This window comes from Phasianus colchicus, chromosome 23 (assembly GCF_987193195.1).
Source record: "Phasianus colchicus chromosome 23, bPhaCol1.hap1.1, whole genome shotgun sequence".
In the NCBI taxonomy this organism is placed as follows: domain Eukaryota; kingdom Metazoa; phylum Chordata; class Aves; order Galliformes; family Phasianidae; genus Phasianus; species Phasianus colchicus.
The window spans coordinates 970902-990083 of NC_143458.1; the positions used below are offsets into that span (position 1 = coordinate 970902).

At 44.1% G+C, this 19182-nt stretch overlaps 1 protein-coding gene across 10 annotated transcripts in view; it reads left to right on the top strand.

The window, feature by feature from the left end:
• The first annotated feature begins 239 nt into the window (after window positions 1-239).
• Window positions 240-19182, top strand: part of DIXDC1 (DIX domain containing 1) — a 35165-nt gene continuing 16222 nt past the window's right edge. For 5 of the 10 annotated variants that reach the window (XR_016459606.1, XR_016459605.1, XM_090123584.1 and 2 more), the window contains exons 1-5: window positions 4711-4936; window positions 10633-10762; window positions 11501-11626; window positions 12173-12422; window positions 14565-14672. Coding sequence is in view for 8 of the 10 variants with exons in the window: in XM_090123584.1 (XP_089979710.1) it covers window positions 4877-4936; window positions 10633-10762; window positions 11501-11626; window positions 12173-12422; window positions 14565-14672 (674 nt within the window). In the remaining 2 variants the exon portion in view is untranslated. Of the gene's footprint in view, window positions 286-840; window positions 969-4432; window positions 4937-10632; window positions 10763-11500; window positions 11627-12172; window positions 12423-14564; window positions 14673-17969; window positions 18846-19182 lie in introns of those variants that run through there. The other 5 variants (XM_031599978.2, XM_031599979.2, XM_090123582.1 and 2 more) reach the window with 4 other exon arrangements.

Sequence of the window (19182 nt, forward strand, 5' to 3'; positions counted from 1 at the left end):
ATCAGAAGCCAAAGTCACGCGTTCTGAAGTCTTTTCCTAAAACTTGCTTTTGCACTGATTAACAGACTCCAACAGCCTGTCTCCTTCGTTTCCCAAGAGTGCTCGTTGGACATTAAAGATAAGATTTTTGAATCGAGCTGATCGACTCGCACTTTCTTCCTCCTCCCGTCCTGACGGGAGGACGCGCCTCACGCCTTCCCGCCCCCGCCCGCTTCCCGCCCTTCGGCGGCCGCCCCGCCCCCACCCGTCCCCATGGCAGCGGCGACGCGCGCGGGCCGAGCGCAGGTACGGCGGCAGGGAGCGGGCCGGGATCGGACCCGGAGCCCCGTTCTCTCTGAGAACCTCCTCCCCGGGGCTCCGCAGCCCCCGGGCCCCATCCTGCCCTCTGGGGTCCCCCTCTTTCCCCGCGCTGCGGCTGCCCGGCCTGTCAGTGCCTGGCACCTGTCTGCTGCTCTGTTTTAAATCAGCAATTCCCACTGCTGCGTTGGCAGTGCTGGTTTGGATTCCTCCTCCAGGAGCGGGGGAAATAGTTACATCCCACGGGTGCTACAAGCCGACGTCATCGGGAATCTTGTGTACATGCTCTGAAGGAATCCTGTCCACCATCCTCACTTTACGTGTGGAAGAAAACAAAAGATGTGTAACTTCCTCCAAGTCCATGGATGTTAAAACTTAAATGTATTTTTTTCTACAGAAGGCAACAACTTTCTGCCCTGGATACACCCACAGCAGAGGGGAATTGCTGCCTTCTGTAGGGCGGTACAGAAGGGTGCATCCAGCACCGCACCTCTGAGTCCGCTGCTGCCCTTCGTGTTTGACGCCTCTGTTTCTCCCCCTCAGGACTGAGGACAGAAGGTGTGCTGTGCTGCTGGCGCGTTCCTGCTGCGCTGAGCGGAGTTGTGGCACCTGGCATGGGAACGCGGCTGGGCGCGGGGCTCCATCCCCCACCACAGCCTGCTGCAGCATCTGTGAGTGTGACTGCTCTGCGGGAGCTTCGTGGGGAGGTTGGGAGGGGCACGCTGTTAGCTGTGCTTCTGAATCACAGAATCACTGAATCACACGATCGCTTGGGTTGGAAAGATCGTCAAAGATCATCTAGTCCCAGCTCCCCCAGCATGGGCAGGGTTGCTGACATCAAGAAATGGCTCAGGCTGCCCAGGGCCTCATCCAGCCTGGCTTTGAATGCCTCCATAGTACACCCACAGCTCTCTGGGCAGCCTGTGCCAGTGCCTCACTGCCTCACCATGAAAAACTTCCTCTGACATCTAATCTAAATCTCCCTCCTTTCGTTTAAAACCATTCCCTCTTGTCCTATCACTGTCTACCCATGTAAAAAGTCGATTTCCCTCCTGTTCTCTCTTATCTCTCTTTATATACTGGAAGGTCACAATGAGGCCTCCCCACAGCCTTCTCTTTTCCAGACTGAATAAGCCAAGCTCTCTCAGCCTGTCTTTGTAGGGAAGGTGCTCCAGCCCTCTGAGCACCCTCGTGCCCTGTGCCCTTTCCAAAAGCTCTACATCATTCCTGTGTTGAGGGCAGTACTCCAGAAGAGGCTGTACAAGGGCAGAGGGAAACAACCACCACTTTGCCCTGCTGGCCATTCCTCTTTTAATTCAGTCCAGGATATTGTCAGCCTTCTGGGCTGCAAACAGACACTTGCTCACTCAAGTTTTTCATCTGCCACGATCCTCAAGTCCTTCTGCACAGGGCTACTTTGAAGGAATTCTTCTTCCAGTCTGTATGCATATCTGGGATTGCCCTGACTCAGGTGCAGCACTTCATACTTGGCCTTGTTGAACATCGTTAGGTCTACATGGGCCCACCTTTAAAGTCTGTCGAAGTCCCTCTCGATGGCATCCCTTCTTTCTGTTGTAACAGTTGCATCGCTCAGCTTGGTGTCTTCCAAGGTGCTTCGTCCTGCATCTTGCCCAGGATTCAGCACGATGGTTATGCTGAGAGCGGCCAGGAGAGGGCAATGCTGCCAACCAAACCTGCTCTGCGTGTTTGTTCTGAAGGTCAGCAATCAGGAGCCATAGAGACAAGATCCTTTTTGCATCGTTGCCTCCCATTCACTTCATTTTGGAATTGTTTTTCAGGAATTTTAAAAGTCCTTGAAAATAAGAATTATTTTTAGTTGAGAGGACTGGTTTTTTTCTTATTGCAAATAAAACATTCTAAGGGATCTTTTACGATGCTATAAAACAGAAAGAAAAATATGATCCCTGCTACAAGATGCTTGATATTTAAGAATGAAATGCAAAAAGGAAATTTAATTTTTAAAACTTATTTTCAGCACACACATGTACCCAAATGCATTTGTGTTACCACAATAAACAGCGGAATGGCCCACCATACTCTGCCACGCAGTCTATCCATCAGAAATGGCCTAGTTTCTATTCCCTGATATTCCTGTTGTCAAAGAGAGAGAGTTCTGTTTCAGAGATAAGGATCCCCATGTGGAAACAAATCTTTTGATGACAAAATCTCTGATGGACAGCACACTGTAAGCAGGTCTGTCTCTGGATCTGCCATGAGTAAGGAGAACACCACCCGCTGCCATGTTCTAGTGGGTGGAAGCTCCTTGGTAGGGATATGAGATTGAAAGTGTTCACCTGAATTTCAGATTTCAGTCCCAGCCTTTGTTGATCCAAAAAGAAAGGCAGGGGAAGGTGTCCGACCTGAGCATTGTCTCCAATCCAAACAAAATTCTTCACAGTTCCCCCAGTATGTTCAGCTGATGATCTTTTGCATTTTTCAGGGATGGCACTACCATACTATGAGTGACATCCAGCTTTAAGTCCTTTGTTTTGTGCCAGGAAATGGGAGAATGGGGAGTAGGGGTGAGAGAAACACTTTCCAGGATAATAAGAAATGTTGTTTCTTGTTTCTTTTTGCAGTCTATCAGCTTATTATGATTTAAACAATACCTTTTACACATTACATTATTTTTACGCTTTTTGTTTCTCTGCTGTTTTCACAGATTATCTCTTTACTCCCATTTTGAAATCCTGAAAATTTGGGTCACGTCTCCAGTAAAAGTCCGTGGTAGGGGACTGTCTGCCTGTGGCTTATCTTCTCTTCAAAGGACAAGTGTATCTAGAGCTTGTGGGGATTGTGAGCACATAATTCTTAATCTGCTATCAAATTCATAAAACCAATTCCAAACACAATCAGAGAACACCTCACAGCCATCTGTCACCTCTCCATACATCTGGTTTCACTGTAGTACTTCTGCAGTTTATCTGGATTTGAGTGTGTGTGGTTTTTTTTACTTCCAGAAAATGAAGGGGTAGAGGATGACCTCAGTATTCTTACCTGTAAATGTCTTCAGTGAATGTATGCTTACTGTGTAGCTTTGAAAAACAGTTAGTAAATATAACTTTATTTGAGATTACTATTAAGTTCACAGAAAAGGATCAAAATTAGTTTTGTTTTTCAAATGAAGTCACCTGCTGATGGAGAATCCGTTCACTCAGGTTTTCTATGAAATGCAATTGAAATTGCAAGACACAAGCTACTTGTGTTCACTGTACAAAATGGGGAGGAATATTTCCTGTCATCTAGTTAATGGTGTTATGAGTCATTTTGAGTCTCAAGAGCAAATTGGATCAAAGTGCTAACCACCAGCATTGCCTCCTTGCAAGATTTTTTCCAAAGAATACAGTACTGTATTGTTTGCTTAACGTAGCAATTAAAGAAAACAGAAGTCTCAGTTCCTACTGAATTTGGATAAGTAAATAGGAAAGGCAAACATAATATATTTAAAACTCTTGTCACAAGTGGCAATTGACTCGTTTTTTAATTACTTGTTTTGGTTGTAGAAGGAAATTAGCTGTTGCTCGTCTTTCTATATTTCACCTACATCTTCCATATCTGGCAGAGAAAACACTAGAATGGTAGAATTACGCCATGCTTTTTCCTCCCCAGCCTGCAATACTTAGGCAGAAAAACATGTTTGTTTTTCCCCTTAGATATGGTTGGCCAGGTATTCAGAACTCTGAAGGCGTGGTGTGTTGCTGGGCAGTGCTTGCTGTACTGCCCAGCAGGACTGGCAGACAGCCCCTGGCAGGAGAGGTTCTCCATGCTTTCCTTCTTTTTTCAGGGCACTTCTTGTAAGCTGAGATGAAGTTTGGGAGATTGCCTGAAGATATTTGATACATTTTTTTTCTGGAATGAATGTAGTTACTGTTGATTTAGAACTTTGCTGGGGATTGTATTTAATTCTAATTTAAAGTTTTTGTCCTTATTTCTTCTTTCATCTTCATTGCCACAGCAGGTAGAGTGAGCCCAGCACTGTGCAAATGTTATTTGCTGCATTGTGGCCTCATTTGCAGCTTCCTGTCTCTACAGGGTTGCTAAAAATGGTGCCATTTCTTTGGGACTGTGGAGCAATTGCTGAGAGTTTAAGCTGGCTAGCTCTTACAGTCTTTCCTCTCTCTTCTTAGCTAAGGAAGACATCTGCTATTTGCTGACTTGCTCCCTGCCCCCATGCCGGACAGGGCTGGCTGTGTTTGGTGGGCTTGAAAACCTCTTTTCCGCAGCAGGTTTCATGTGAGTACGACTGCTGGAAATAGGTTTCAGATGTTTCCCCAACTCAGCACTTGGGCTGCATCTTGTAAGCTGAGGCGTTTCTATAGGAACCGTATGACATCTCTCCGCTGCTCCCCCAGCAGCTCTCTCATGAGCATGCCCAGTGCAAGCCCTGACTTTGGCTCAACTATCTGCATGCACTAACGGGCTGCACATATGGGATATGAATGCGGTTCCTGATGAGCTCCAACTCTTTGTCTCTGGGAGGAGGAAGAGGCTGTGCCCAGAGCTGGAGGATCTGCCGTACGCCCTCTGAGACCATCACCCCTCAGTGGGCTCGTGGAGAATGCTTGCCTGTTTGGCCAGGGGGAATTTACTGGATATTCTGCAGGAGGGCTTCACAGAGGTAAATGCATGCCCCCAAATCCCATGCGGACTTTTCCAGGGTGAGGCAGTGTGCTTTTCTGCAGCATCTCTTAGGAACTGCTGTGTCTCCCAGTGCTTTCTGGAGAAGAAAAAGAGAAAAATGAGCAAGATTTTGTGGCCAGGGAGCAGGCAGAGCTGTTTACTAACAGAAGGCAATATGGGGCAGCTCCACAGGGGGACCGCAAGCCAGCAGTAGTTCTGAAAAGTTTGTGGCTGGATTACAGCTGATGATTTTAGCTTGGAGATTTTATTTTCTCTGTAGAGCTTTTACATTTGTACAAGAAAATAATATAAATTGCAGTGAGTTATGGAGAATGGCTTATTTTATGGAATGAATTCCTTTCTTGAGTATGTGAGGTCTCTGTATCTGACGGCTGTTAGAAAGCCTGTAAACACACAGCTTTTGGGAGAGGCTGACAAAGAGCATGGTGTCTTTTTGTTTCCCCTCATGTTCTGTAGGTTGAATTTCAGGGGGACAGAAATTGATCTGACTCTGGAAAATATGGTTTTTAAGGTCTCTTTATTTTTTTATTATTGTAGCACTGGGGAGACAGATAAATCATAACGAATGAGAACTACCAAGAAATTGCAGAGATGGGAATCCTGTGACTGCATGGGGAGGGCAGGTCGCTATTGGCTTCCATGTTCAGGGAGCACAAGAAGTTGGTATGGTCAGATTCTGCGTGCACTCAGTACAGAATGCCTGGGCAGCTGCTGCCTGGCTGCACTCATTGTGCAAACCATGCTGGAGCACCATTACCTGCCAGTAAACTGAGGAGGAAGGAATACTGTGAGGGCTCATGATGAAACCAAACAGTGGCTGCTATGTCCGTTCTCACACAGTGTCAGAGATGGTTTCTTGGTGTGTTTTATTATTTCATGTTTAGTTTGTGCTTCCTGGTTCTTCACCCCTTCATGGCCCAGATGCCACCTGTCTGTTCTGCTCCCATGCTCCATTCTTTATAGAAGATGCACATCCCTCCTGGGCTTAACACCACCGGTCATCAGGGGGAAAGCAAACTGAGTATGAAATGTGAGCCTCACAGCTTCATGCCAGCCACAGGTCTCCTCTGATTGCTCTGCTTGACTGTATAAATATTCCATCTCCTCCTCCACAGAGTATCTCAGTCTTGCTTTTAGCTAGTAATGTATTGCTTTAGTTTAAGTTCTGAAGGCTTCCTGTTCTCGAGAGCAACTGTGTTTCACTGGTGTAAGCTAATCGTAATCTGTATATTAATGAGAGCAAAGAACAATTTTATGTTCAGTGCCAGCCTCACTCAGAGCATCTGGTTTTACCCTCAGGCTGCTCAGCTGTGGAAAAAAGTCCTTCTCCCTCCCCCCCAACCCCCTAAAAACTGACCTTTACTCTCCTATCAGACTTCATTTCACACAATGAAGTGAGGTATTGCAGGAACTGCCTTGCTAACCCAGACCTGCTGTTCTTTTGATAGGGCATCCTTTCAGCCCAGGTGACTCTTGGTGACTAGATACCTTGGAATACAGATCTGTGCAGAGGAGATTAACGTACACAAGTGTCATATTTAAGCAGTGATTTTCAAGGGGGGGGAAAAAAAAAAAAGAAAAAAAAAAAAAAGAAGCATCTTCTACTGGTTTTGAGAGCAGTGAGAAACACTGTTTTCTTTGCTTACAAATTTTTATAGTCTACTTCTACAAAGGCCTTCCAAACAAAAGCAAAAGAAACTTCAAACTTGAGGGGGCACTGGGTGGCAAATTACAGAGTTCATTTAATCAAGGTAATAATGTCAGAAAGCTTAGAAATTATACAAGGCCTTAAAATTACATCGTAATGCAATCAGTCTGTCCTTTGAACTGTGCTGTTGCAGACTTTTGGTTCAGTGCTCTAAACAGATAGATATCAAATGCCTTTCGTACTAAGACCATCCTTATAGCATGAGGGCTATTATTTTTGATCTTGTTAGAACTGGTGTTTGGGCAACATCCACAGGCTATAAAGAAAAAAAACAGAATGAAGATTACAAGAAGCATTATTTTTCCAGACAGAGTCCCTAGACCCAACAAGAAGAATAGATTCATATTCATCAACTGCGTGTGTGTAGAACTTCTCTTATAGAAGTTGGGAGTCTAACATGACAGCAAGGATTTCAGGCCCTTTGAAAGTATCTACCAACTACAGAATGACTTTACCAATAAATATGTGGACAGCTTCAAAAAATGCAATTCAGACTCGAAGGAGATGAAAATTTAACATGATACAGAGCCATGTAGATGGCACTGAAGGTAAAGGACAAAGCAGCATATCAAAGCACCATGATCTACCTATATTTACTGTAGGGCAGACTGGGCTGATGCATGGTTGAAAGAAACATGAGCCCTAAGCAGCAGGTGGTGAATTGCACTGCTTAAATGAGAACAGCAAAGAGATCTAGAACTGGCAGGAGATTTGCAATAAAGCTGCTGCTTTTCTTCCACCTGAGGAAAATATTAGTTAATGGCTCTTAGTTGTAATTATCTGTAAGGGCTCACAGAACATGAGATAAAGTGCTGACCCTGAAGACACCATGTCATGGGCTGTGGAGAGAAAGCACAAAGTAGCTCCTGATCTCAAGTAGTATGCTTTCCAATAAGCAGGAGGTCTGAGATCCTTCTTCAGAGTATGTGCTAGTAAAATGATATAAAATGAAATTCTGCACTGCAAAGTATGTTTGCTGAAGAACCTGTAATTTGCTAACAGAAGTGCCTGCATGTTGTTGAACTCCTTACAACTGCAGGTGGCCCCTAGTACCCAGATTTCAAATTCTCTTCCACTGTGAAAAGTCTGTTAGGGCTTCCAGAATCATTTAGATGCAAGCACTCTGCAATGATCTGCATAGGAGCTGAAGCAGTCTAGTCTCCAAGTTCCTGCAGGTTAGAAGAGTTACTCTTCCAGTTGCGGAGTGCAAGGAAACCTGGCCTTTTTTTGGAACGCAAAGCTCTGTTAATATAAATAGGATTAAGCTTAAGTCCTACTACAATCCTGATAACCTCTGCTCTGTATAGCAAACCTTAGGCTGCTTTGTTTTTCCTCTGAAAATCCTGTTTTTGAAAGAAATGTTGGTGTGGGACTTGAGCGTAGTGTCTTCCCCATTAAGTCCAGGATTTAGGTGAACAAAAGTTCAGACCAGCATGTAGAGAAGTAGCAGAAATCTCCTTGGTGGTAAATAGCTGAGCGAAGAGTTGCTCAGGGAAAAGAAAGGGACAAGATAGGATGAACCATTGCTGTTCCCTCTCTGATTGCTCATGGATATAACTTCAACCAGGAGTTGTTTGAGGTGAATTGTGTGGAGCTGCTGTTCTCCTGGCAGGATAGAGTGTAACAAGTCTTGTTTTTTGTTTGTGTGTGTTGGAAGATGATACCTGGGATATTTTTGGTTTGCAACAACTTAGGACTACTTAGTCACTAGCTCTTTAGTTTTTGGATATAAAATCAGGAAATTCTGATCACTCCAACCATCTGAGCTTACACAGGAAAATCTTATTCTTTCGTGGAAAAAATATGTACTGTAAGTCTGCTAATGAAATGTCAGCCTGCAGAGTTATAGCAGCTACTGCTATGAAATTCTCTCCATTGTGGTGGTGACATTCATCTTCCATTGCCTTCAAATCCTCCTTTTAGCAGCACTGTTAAAAGTGTAAATGTACCAGGCTTTAGCAGTGATTTTCTTTTTGTTCTAATGATAACATTTTAATTCTTGTGCTTTGAAGACATGGAGACTAAAAGATTGCCAAAATGCTTTCTTATGAATGCATGAGGAATGAGAGAAAATAAAGTCTTTTTTTTTTTTTTCCATTGACTGGAAAAAGTATTTGAATGGAAGAGTCATATAAACTCCGGTGTAAAATTGCAAGCTTTCGGTAGGCAAGAAGGGATTTTGCCTTTGTGGAGTTAATATGAGATGACATTCCAGTTCAGAACTTTGTAAAATGATTTGAAAAATGATAGCAAGGCAGTCAGCCCAGTTGTTAGAAGGAGATTATTTCCCCAAATTACACAGACTTCAGGTACAATTTTCATGCAATCCTATTCAGTAGGTCTTTAGTATTGAATCTGGATAATTCTATAATAATATTGTGATACTGTAAACAAGCCTACCTTATTTCTACTGGTACTTGTTTGAATAAATCTTTATTGAATATGAGTAATAGAAGGATTGTGCTCTCTAGCTCTGGAATCAGACTGTTGTGATATTAGGAGCACTGAGATCCAGCATCAGTTAAAATACTGTTGCAAGACGCAGAGCAGCTTCTTGCAGGCTGGCAAGAATGATCATTGCTGTTCTGGAAATCGACACAGAATCATTCACTTGTACAGGAGAGAGAAGTTAGCAATTGTTGATTTTTCACAGTCCCCATTAAGTAGAAAATAACGTCTGAAACAGGGCAGCCAAAACTGACGTGCACTGTTGCCATTACAACGGAAGAAAAGCTTTCAGACTCAGTCCATGTGACAAAGAAGGCCATGTCTGCTCCAGCAAGTGTGCACCAGCTTTTCCATTTCTGCTTTCTTTCTTTTCAAAAGCCAGCAGCAATCCCTGAAGCTTGCATCCTTTATCCCACTCTCCATCTCCGCTGAGTAAGCACCAACAGCCTCATGGAGGTCCAAGCACCTTTCTGAGCCAGTAGACTGAGCCATGGTGTGGTTAATGTTGGATTTCCTATGTCAGGATAATTACGAGTGAAGCCATGATCAGATTGTGACTTTGATGGCTTGTAAAAGCATAAACTCTGACATTGCTGAGATAATACGGAATGAAGTCTTAAAATCTGCTGCGTGGGCAGAATAACAGGAAGCTTAGTGAAACAGGATGTAATCCCATAAATGGATCAGTTTGTTTACCGTCTGTGTGCTACACCAGCCCAGCCCAAAGGGATTTCAGTGTCACCGGAGCCCCTGTTGGCTGTGGAAGTGCTGCAGAGGTGAAAGGAAAGGCATTGAGGACCTGCAGGTTGCTGTCCCTGCACTTCTCACACTCACCCGAACCTTGATTTTCTTCCTCTTCTGGCAACGCTCACAGCTGAATGAAGCAGCACCCAGAGTGACCCACTGGAAAGGCAGTGCTTTTTGCTGTCGCGTCTTGCAGATGGTTAAGTACTGTGGCAAGACAGTTTGCTGGAGTACAGGGCTTTATGCAGACACGAACTTGGTCTTCTGGAAATGCTGATGCAGTTCTATGGAATTGAAGTTGGGAGAGAAGCTGTACAGCAGGATACCCCTTCCCTGCTGAGTGGTGTATGCTCCCATAAGTGATCCATGCTACAGGCTGTGCTACAGGGGAAGGCTATTTTATTTTCCAGAAAATCCATCCTTGTTGTTTATTTTGGTAGATAGCAGACTTTAATAGGAAATAGCACAGATTTTTCTTGCTTCTGCATTGTGGGTTTTCTACTTTATAGATACCTTGGAAAAAATGCAGTCAGGAGTGGGGCCATGAAATGCAGTGAGCGAATCAGTTCTGGCACTGTTGTGCTGCCTGCTTGCTCTTCCTGTCCTGGCATGGAGCGAGCTGCACCATAGTGTGCCATGATGTCAGGGCCATGCTCAGCAGGCTTTAGGGTTCAGACCATTTGTTCTCAAAGTCAAAAGACAGAAAAGTAACAACTATGCAACTCCCCTCTGAAATGGCAATGATGTGCAAATGTTTTGTTTTCCATTTTCAGCAACAGCTACAGGCATATGTGGCCTGGGTAAATTCCCAGCTGAAGAAGAAACCAACAATAAAGCCAGTCCAAGACCTGAGACAAGATCTCAGAGATGGAGTCATCCTTGCCTCACTTATCGAGATTGTAGGTCAGTAATGCCATATGGCACTATTTTTCATCTTGCAGTTTTAGATCTCCAGTAAAATGGGCTGGCCTTGGCTCTGACATCTGTTGGGCAAACTGGAGAGTGCTAATGATGGCAGTGGAGCTTGGGAAGGAGGGTTACTTGGAAAGAAAACAATCATAAAGCAAATCATAAAGGCAATGCCATTAAAGGCCGTATGTGTTAGCACACAGCTGCAACACAGCCAAATTGCAGACCTTCTGAACTATGTATGTGGTCTCTCAGGTATCACGTGACAGACATGTGGAATCCTGTCCAAGACCCAGTAACTCCCACAAGGCTGGAATGGTGTTATAGAAGAATTTATCGTATAAAGGAATAGTGTTAGTGTATGGCATTGTTGGAAGAGTGATCTGCTTGCTGAGATTCTGATATTTGTAAGAAGTGAGAGCAGAATCAGATTTGAGGGATAATTCTGTCTGTCTCTCTGCAAAACAGTGTAATATTTCCACTCATAAGGTCACAGTGGCTCAGGAGTAATCATGGAATAAGGAAGTGCACTTAAAAATGCTCCTTTGCTGATAATATACTGTAAAGTCTGCTTCCAACCTAGTTATTCCTGGTATAGGGAATAAGCAGGACAAGAAATGCATGTCTTCTTGCAATCCCTGACAAGACATAAGATCAGCCCGTACACCTATTATCAGTACTTGAAATGATGCTAAACACTATTGTCTGTAATAAAATTTTTTGCTTCTTTAGCTGGTGAGAAGCTGAACGGTGTTCAGGTCAACCCTACCAGCCAGCAGGAGATGAGGGAAAATGTGGAGCAAGTCTTACAGTTTGTGGCATCAAAAAAGATTCGTATGCATCAGACATCAGCAAAAGGTATGAGCCCCTGGCAGTTGCCACAAATGATTCTAAGAGTTGAAGGCCTAGTTCTATTTTTGTTTCATATGAAACAGACAATATGTTGATTTGTGGAAGAGGGTTTTTTCCCCTGTAGTTTAGTAACAGAGTGATAAAGAGGTGATAGTCTGTCTTTTTTCTACTGGTTATGTTTTTCAGACACCAAAGCAAATAACCAGCCTTCATGCTTCCAGTGCCTGTGATATTATTTTAAGGCTTTCAGAAATTATAATATTTTGTCTTTTAACCTGCTGGACTGTTAGTTGGAAACGGCCACAGGGGGAGGAAGGCTCAAGTCTTCAAAGCATTGAAACATGTTATCAGTAGGTGGCAGTCAGTTTGCTCTGAACAAAACAAGCAGAGCTAATCCATAGCTCATATATCAGTGTTCATAACACAGCTTCTCTTGTGCAGTCCTTTTCTACTGGTGTGATCTTATCAATTACATTCATGTTTGTTGGTCAGATGCAGCTCTGGTGACATCACATTAACATTATTGTCCTTGGCTTTATTTGTATTTTGTAGATATTGTCGATGGTAACTTAAAATCTATAATGAGGCTGATCCTTGCCTTAGCTGCTCATTTCAAACCAGGCTCTGGAAGAGCTGTGAATCACAGCCCTGCTGGCATGATGGGGAAGAGCTCAGAAGCATCATTTGCCAGTCACAGGCCCCACTCAGCTGCTGCAGTGGCCCAAGGGGCGGTGGCTGCTCTGGCAGATGTTCGCCAAGATGTATTGCAGTCTGGCCGGGATGTCTTCCGGCACAGACAGAGGTAATGAATTTTTCCTACTTATGTGTGGTCAGACACAGGTGGACACAATTCATTTCAAAATAGATGCCTCTTTATCCTGACAATTCCTGACATAAGGCAGTTGTTAGATTGTGTAAACAAGAGACAAACCACTGCTGTCTCACTGAAACCTGAATTGGTGGCAGCCTAACAGAGGGGATTGCTGATCTAGCCTGGATGCCTCATGACGAAAATTACAGGTATCCCAGGTCTTTTTTGGATTTTACAGCAAAACAACTGCTGAACCTGTGTTCACTGAAAAAGAACATGTCTTTATGGCCAAGACAGAGGAACTTCTGCTGCCATCTTCCCCAGTTCAAGCTGAATACAGTGCCATCTTTGTGCTTTCTTCTTGTAGAAGTTCCCATTTCAAATGAAGCAAAACTAACGTCTTATCTACACATGCTGTTTACAGGTCTGTGAGTAGTTGTTGCCAGAACCGTGGTTTTGGTCCTGTTGTACACATTCATTCTGCATTCGATGTTGCTGTTCTCCCCACTCCACTCACTACTATGTCGGCAGATGCAGTGTTGTGTGCTGTTAATCAGATGATGCATCCTACCATGTAAATGGAGGAATTCTGGTGATAATGAGTGGAAATTATCCATGTACAGAAGGAATGTGTAATTCTGAAAGCACATTTAACACTTGCAAAAGGTGCAATGTGGATTATAATAGTAATGACATTTAAATGGAGGCCAGATGGCTGTCTTTTGAGGGTTTCATTTACACAGCTGAAGGTCATCTGCCCATGTTATATTGGCTTAAGGGTGTACCCATGAAACAGGGTGGAAATGAGGTTGAAATTGTTTTTTGTTTTTGTTTTTTTGTGTTTTTTTTTTTAATTATCTTTTATTAAATGTTAAAGATTTCTCTTGCAAAGATATTGGGTCAGGAGTTCATAAGAGAAAAACAGTCTTTATTCTGTTTGCAAATTCTGCTCTTTTCCTTGCGTTTACAGAGCTTTTCTGGTTCTCTAGTCACAGAATTAAGGATGAATGCATTGCCTTCTTTTCACATCAGTCTTTAATATTCAGACCAGTTATCTGACCTGAATGTCTGGGGTGGGGAGCAGAACAAACCCCACCACAATTCAGGTAGAAACATTTAGAGACCTGCTATTCCACTTGGACTGTCAGAAGTTCATGATGCCAGGTGGGATCCACTCAAGAGTTCTGAGGGAGCTGGCAGATGTGGTTGCCCAGTTGATTATTAGCAGTCCTGGTCAACTGGAGAGGTCCCAGATGACTGGAGTCTTACTAATGGGATGCCCATCTATAAGGGTCATGAGGAGGATCTGGGGAACTATAGACCTGTCAGCCTGACCTTGGTGCCAGGAAAGGTTATGCAAGGATCATCTGGATCATCTTGAGTGCAGTCTCACACCATGTGCAGGACAACCTGGGGACCACACCCAGCCAGCATGGGTTCATGAAAGGCAAATCCTGCCTGACCAAACTCATCTCCTTCTGTGACCAGGTGACCCACTTTGTGAATGAGGGAAGGGCTGTAGATGTAGTCTACTAGACTTCAGCAAAGCCTTTGACACTGTTTCCCACAGTATTCTCCTGGAGAAGCTGCAGCCCATGGCCTGGACAGGTGTACTCTTTGCTGGGTAAAGACTGGTTAGATGGCTGGGCCCAGAGAATGGTGGTGAATGGAGTTACATCCAGCTGGTGACCGGTCACTAAAGGCTTGGGGCAGAGTGGCTGGAAGGCTGTGTGGAGGGAGAGGACCCGTGGGTGTTGGTGGTAGGCGAACAGTTGGACTAGATGATCTTCAACCCTAATTATAGAATCAGAGAACTTCTCAGGTCAGAAAAAAACCCTCAAGATCAAGTCCAACCTCAACCTAACCATACTACCCTAACTTTAAAAACCCACCTCTAAATCCTAATGATACTATGATTCTGTGAGTTTAAAAGGGGGGGTTCTGTTTGTCTTTGTTTCTCTCTCCCCAAGATGACGAAGTAGAGCTCCCTGTGAGAAAGCTTTTTTAGAAGGAAGTTTTCTAGCTGTTCCCTCCTTCCTGCCTTTAGCTTTCTTCCCTTCCTCCTTGGAGACCAAAAGAATTTCTGCCCCCTACTATATGAGGCATCACTCATTCTGTGATTGTTAATTCCAGAAATAGCAGTATGGATGAGGAGATTGAAACCCCCTATTGGAGTGTTCGGGCACTGGTGCAGCAGTATGAAGGGCAGCATAACATCCCTTTGGAGTCCCAGTCCTCCAGGTAAGGAACTTTATTGCCAAGTCATGACCTGTCACATTCATTTGTCAGGCACTGCCTAAAATGCCCTTTGTTATTGTGATGGAAAAAATGTGGAGGAAAGGAACTTAAACCAAGCAAACATTCCACATTACCTGTGGAAATAGAAGTGAGGGGCATGTGGATTTGAACAGCAGTTAGAGAAACACACAGTCTTTAATCCAGTCTGGCAGTCCCTGGAAGATCTACAGCTGTCTTCATTGCCACCATGTCCTCATCCAGCAGCTTCTATTGTTTTTAGATTTACAGTTATCTCTATTACCCTTCCATCCTCCAGGCTTTCACTTTCAATCTAAAATGCAACACTTAATTATTTGGCTGAAAAATCTCCTGCATCCTGCTTTGATGCCTCAAAAGTCAGAGTTCACTACGGTTTCCATTGGAGTTGGCTTTGCTCTTTAAAGTAGGACTTGGATCTTGAGAAGTATGTGTTCTGTGCTATAAACAGCTTTCAGTTTCTTCACTGCACAAGTTAAGCAGGGCCAAACTGGGGGAAGTGGAAGGCTTACTGAAAAATAGTCTGCAAAAGCCAGGATTGGTTAAAATGGCATCATGTAACACATTTCCAGTATGAGGTGGTATAACTTGCAGTTGTGAATCTGGGCAGTGTGTGCCAGTCACAACACACACACTCGTGCCTTACAAGCTCTTCTCACTCCTCTTTGCTTTGGGGAATAACTCAGAACTCTGCCCCCATGTACTTCAGCAGGGAGGGGGAAGGGAGAACATGTGTCCATGTTTATTTTAATGGATATAGGAGAGACACTGTAGAGAAGAAAAACTGTATTATGGTGGGGGAGCTGATTTACTGTGGGTAGATTCCTAGTAAAGCACATCCTTTCTCTTTTTCCCTAGATAACAAGAAACTAGCTTGCACACTGACTGAACATATTAGGTTTTCCTCTGGGTACAATGCTCTGCTCCATTTAAGCTCTTCTGGAGCACACTAGGAGCTGTGTGGGCACGGTTGCAGCTCTTTGATTCACACTTTCCTTTCCCCCACTGTAAGCCCCAACTCAATTTCATTGATTCTCTGTCTTGCCAGGGCCACTCCCTGAGAATGTCTCAGCTGGGCTCTCGTTTACCCTTTTTGTGCAGGTGTGAGGAGGTTCATTTTCTTAGGACTGATTGCCACTAACAGTTTCTCAGGATACAGGATTTCTCAGCTCCATACTATAAAGAGGCCTCTGAATACCTGAGCATTAGGATCACTTGTCCAACAGAGAAGAAGGAAAGAAAAACTAAAAACAAAACCAAAAACAACACAACCATTTGTACTTCTGCTCAAAATTTGTTGTGTGTTAATGTGAGGTCTGCTTTAAACATAGGCATACATATTTGAATGGGTGTGGAAACTCCCTGTGAGCCAGTGCCTCCACATGATGTCAGTAGAGAGTGTACATTGAAGTTGTTGTTCCGGGGGAGATAAAAAAAAAAATTCTGGTCCAGGACACAGCATTTCATGGTTAATGTCACAAGACTTTGATGTTAATTCTTGAATTCAGTAGGATAGTGACTGAACTATGCTACTGTTCATTTTAAGATAGCCATATTTTTCAAGTACTCTCCTGTTCTGTTAGGCAGGCGTTGTTGGACAACAGCCATTTGTGGCTGTATTTTGTTGTTGTGAAACTGTGTACACATCCTACATTGCTTTGCTTTTTCTCTGCAGTGCCAAGAGTTCTTTTGCCAACAGTAATGGTGACATTGTTGCTGATAGGGCATAACATGCTGAGAGCCTTTATGACATCACTGACTTCCAAAATTTACTGTGGATTCAGAAAATGTTGTGCTATGCAGATGAAAATCTGAAACAAACTGTCTAGCTTTTTTAGTGAGAATTTTTGCATTTTTTTAGTCTGTTTTTGTTTGGAACTTTTAAAACTGTTTTCAGGAGAAAAAGTAGCACATCTCTACACTGTGGAGCATAGTGCATCTTGTAGGCATTGTAAATGTGAGCTGATGTGCGCGGATAAAGGCCTGGGGCCAAAATAGTGAGGGCTGATGTGTTTGGCAAAGCTTTAGAGTGGTCTAATTCTGGAAACGCTATGTGATGCTTGGAAAGAAATAAGGAAAAAAAGCACAGAAACACTCTTTGCATTGGCAGATTTCATTAATAGGAGCTGCTTATCTGGAGTTTAAAATCTTGAAACTACCCAAAATTGTTCTCAGTGATCAGTCTGTGCTCATTTATCTGTGCATAAGGAGCTGAAGGGGGGCCTGAGCCTTTGCAGGCTGCCCAGTGTTTTTCTTATCCTACAGTTCTGCTAATCCTGTGCTGTGGGATGCACAGAGAGCTACTGGCAGCTCATCGGGAAGTGATCAGAGATTGGATCAAGCTGGGGCTAAAACAATTTTAATTAAAACTGGGAATATGCTGCAATATGTAATTAAATTTTAATCACAGTATCTAGAGAATAGCAATATTCCCTAGCTATCATGTGGATTTTTGTTACCTCAGGGATGAGGGTCAGAATCTGTGCTGTGTTTATCAGCTAGGAGACAGGCTGGAAGAGAGATGTGAGTGCTGGGGTCTCTCTGTCGCCAAAGGGCAAGACCGTATCTTTGAGGGCTGCTGACAAAGCACAGGCAGGACGATGCCTTTGACTTTTTTTTTTTTTTTTTTTTTTTTTTTTTTTTATGCAAGACCCCAGCATAGATCCAAGCTGCCAGATAGGAAAACTTTTTACTGTAGCCTCCAGTACTGCCAGCTACAGAACTTGTGTGTGAGCAAGGAGAAAGCAGATTGGGACTCATCCGATGCCGTTCACCAGAGGCACAGCAATTACAAACACACAGGTTGGCTGCTGAATTGCGGGAGGAACTGCCAAGTGGGGAAGGATCTATTTATACCAAGTCTTATGAAATCAGGAATGTATATATATTGCTCTGTTACAGGGCACCAGTCACTGCCTGGTAGCTCAGAAATAAGGGTCAGCAGCAGTGAAACTCTGTATCTTGTTTTGATGTGTTGATGCTCACAATGACAGTGCTTTCTTCTAGCTCTAGTCAGCGATGTGCCCAAAGAAAATAGGAGCAATGTGACCTCTGGCTCCTGGCAATGTCTTCTGCTGGCAGCAGGTTCTGTGGTGAAAGTTAGATTCTCGTTTCTTTTCTCTTACAGAGGAATTTCTGAGCTTAGCTTTGTGAACTAGCTGAGAAACAAGCCATTGTGTTAGTGAGATGAGGTCTGTACCAGCAGCCACCCCCTCCTAAATAATTGTGCTGCTGCTGAGCCTGTCCCAGGGCAGCACTTCCTCTCCATATCAGCTAATTTCTGCATTAACTCTTCAGGGAGTTTGCAGCCGGAATGTCAGAATTCCCAGAGACAAGATATCTAATAACCGTATGTAATAGCAATGATTCATGGAAATTTTACCAAAACCAAGCTGATTCCCAGGCCACCGAGCCCCTCGCGCATCCCTCCTCCTCTTCCCTCCCTTTCCACCAGCCCTCCCTCCCCCTCCCTGAAGCAGGCATCTCGGAGAAAGGCTCTTCCTCGCACAGCCGTGTGACAGCAGGAGGGAGAGAGAGCTGGAGCCAGCGAGGAAAAGGAGCCGTGCGCACGGCTGGGAAGGGCTGCATGCCGTCTTCTGAGCCAGCATCCGAGTCTGGAGGGAACCCACTGCTTGCAGGGGCACCTTCTCTTGGCTGTTCGCTGGCATCTGCAGCAGGTGCCTGGAGTCTGAAGAGGGCAGAATGGGATGAGAAACGCCACTGGCGATCCAGATCAGTCTTGTGATGCAAACAACTGGGTGTGCAGCTGACCAAAATGCAGCAGCAAGAGACAAATAACCCGGGAGGAAAATCAGCAAAAGCAAAACCCAGGCAGCAGAATTTCCTGACTCTGCAATCAAATCCCTGCACAGGGGCTGCTGATCTGCCATCAGACGGTTTCTTGCAAAGACCCTGAGGTTTTTTGGTTTTTTTGGCTCTGAATATTTCAGCTAACGTGAAGCAGTCTGGCTTGCAAATATTTCTCCAGTAGTTTGACAGGAGCTGGCATCTTCTGCACTGAATTCTGAGCATGTGAAGGAACGAGGCATGTCTGTAGCCCGAATCCTGAGGCTTCCCAGGAAACGGATTCTGTGAGGCGAAAGGTTAAAGTGGGATCATGGGAGGGAAGCAGGTCAAATGGTGAGCGAGCGATTGTTGCCATTGTCATTTGAAACCGCGGGGGTGGAGTGTTTATTAAAATTGTGGGAGTTCAAGCTTATCACTGGGGCTGTTTCCCTGAAGCCTGGGCTGTGCAGACACTGACATCTCTGGGACTCAGCAAGGATATGTGGGTTAAGAATCCAAGAGGTGGTAAAAGGAATAAAGTGGAACAGTTTGCATCATAAAACTGAAATAGCTTTAATGTCCCAGAGTGTATTTCTGCATGCTTTGATCATGAATTATGATATACTTTTAAGAGAAAATCGTGTAAGTGGATATTTTGTGCTCTAAGTGACTTGGCCACTGATAGAAAAAG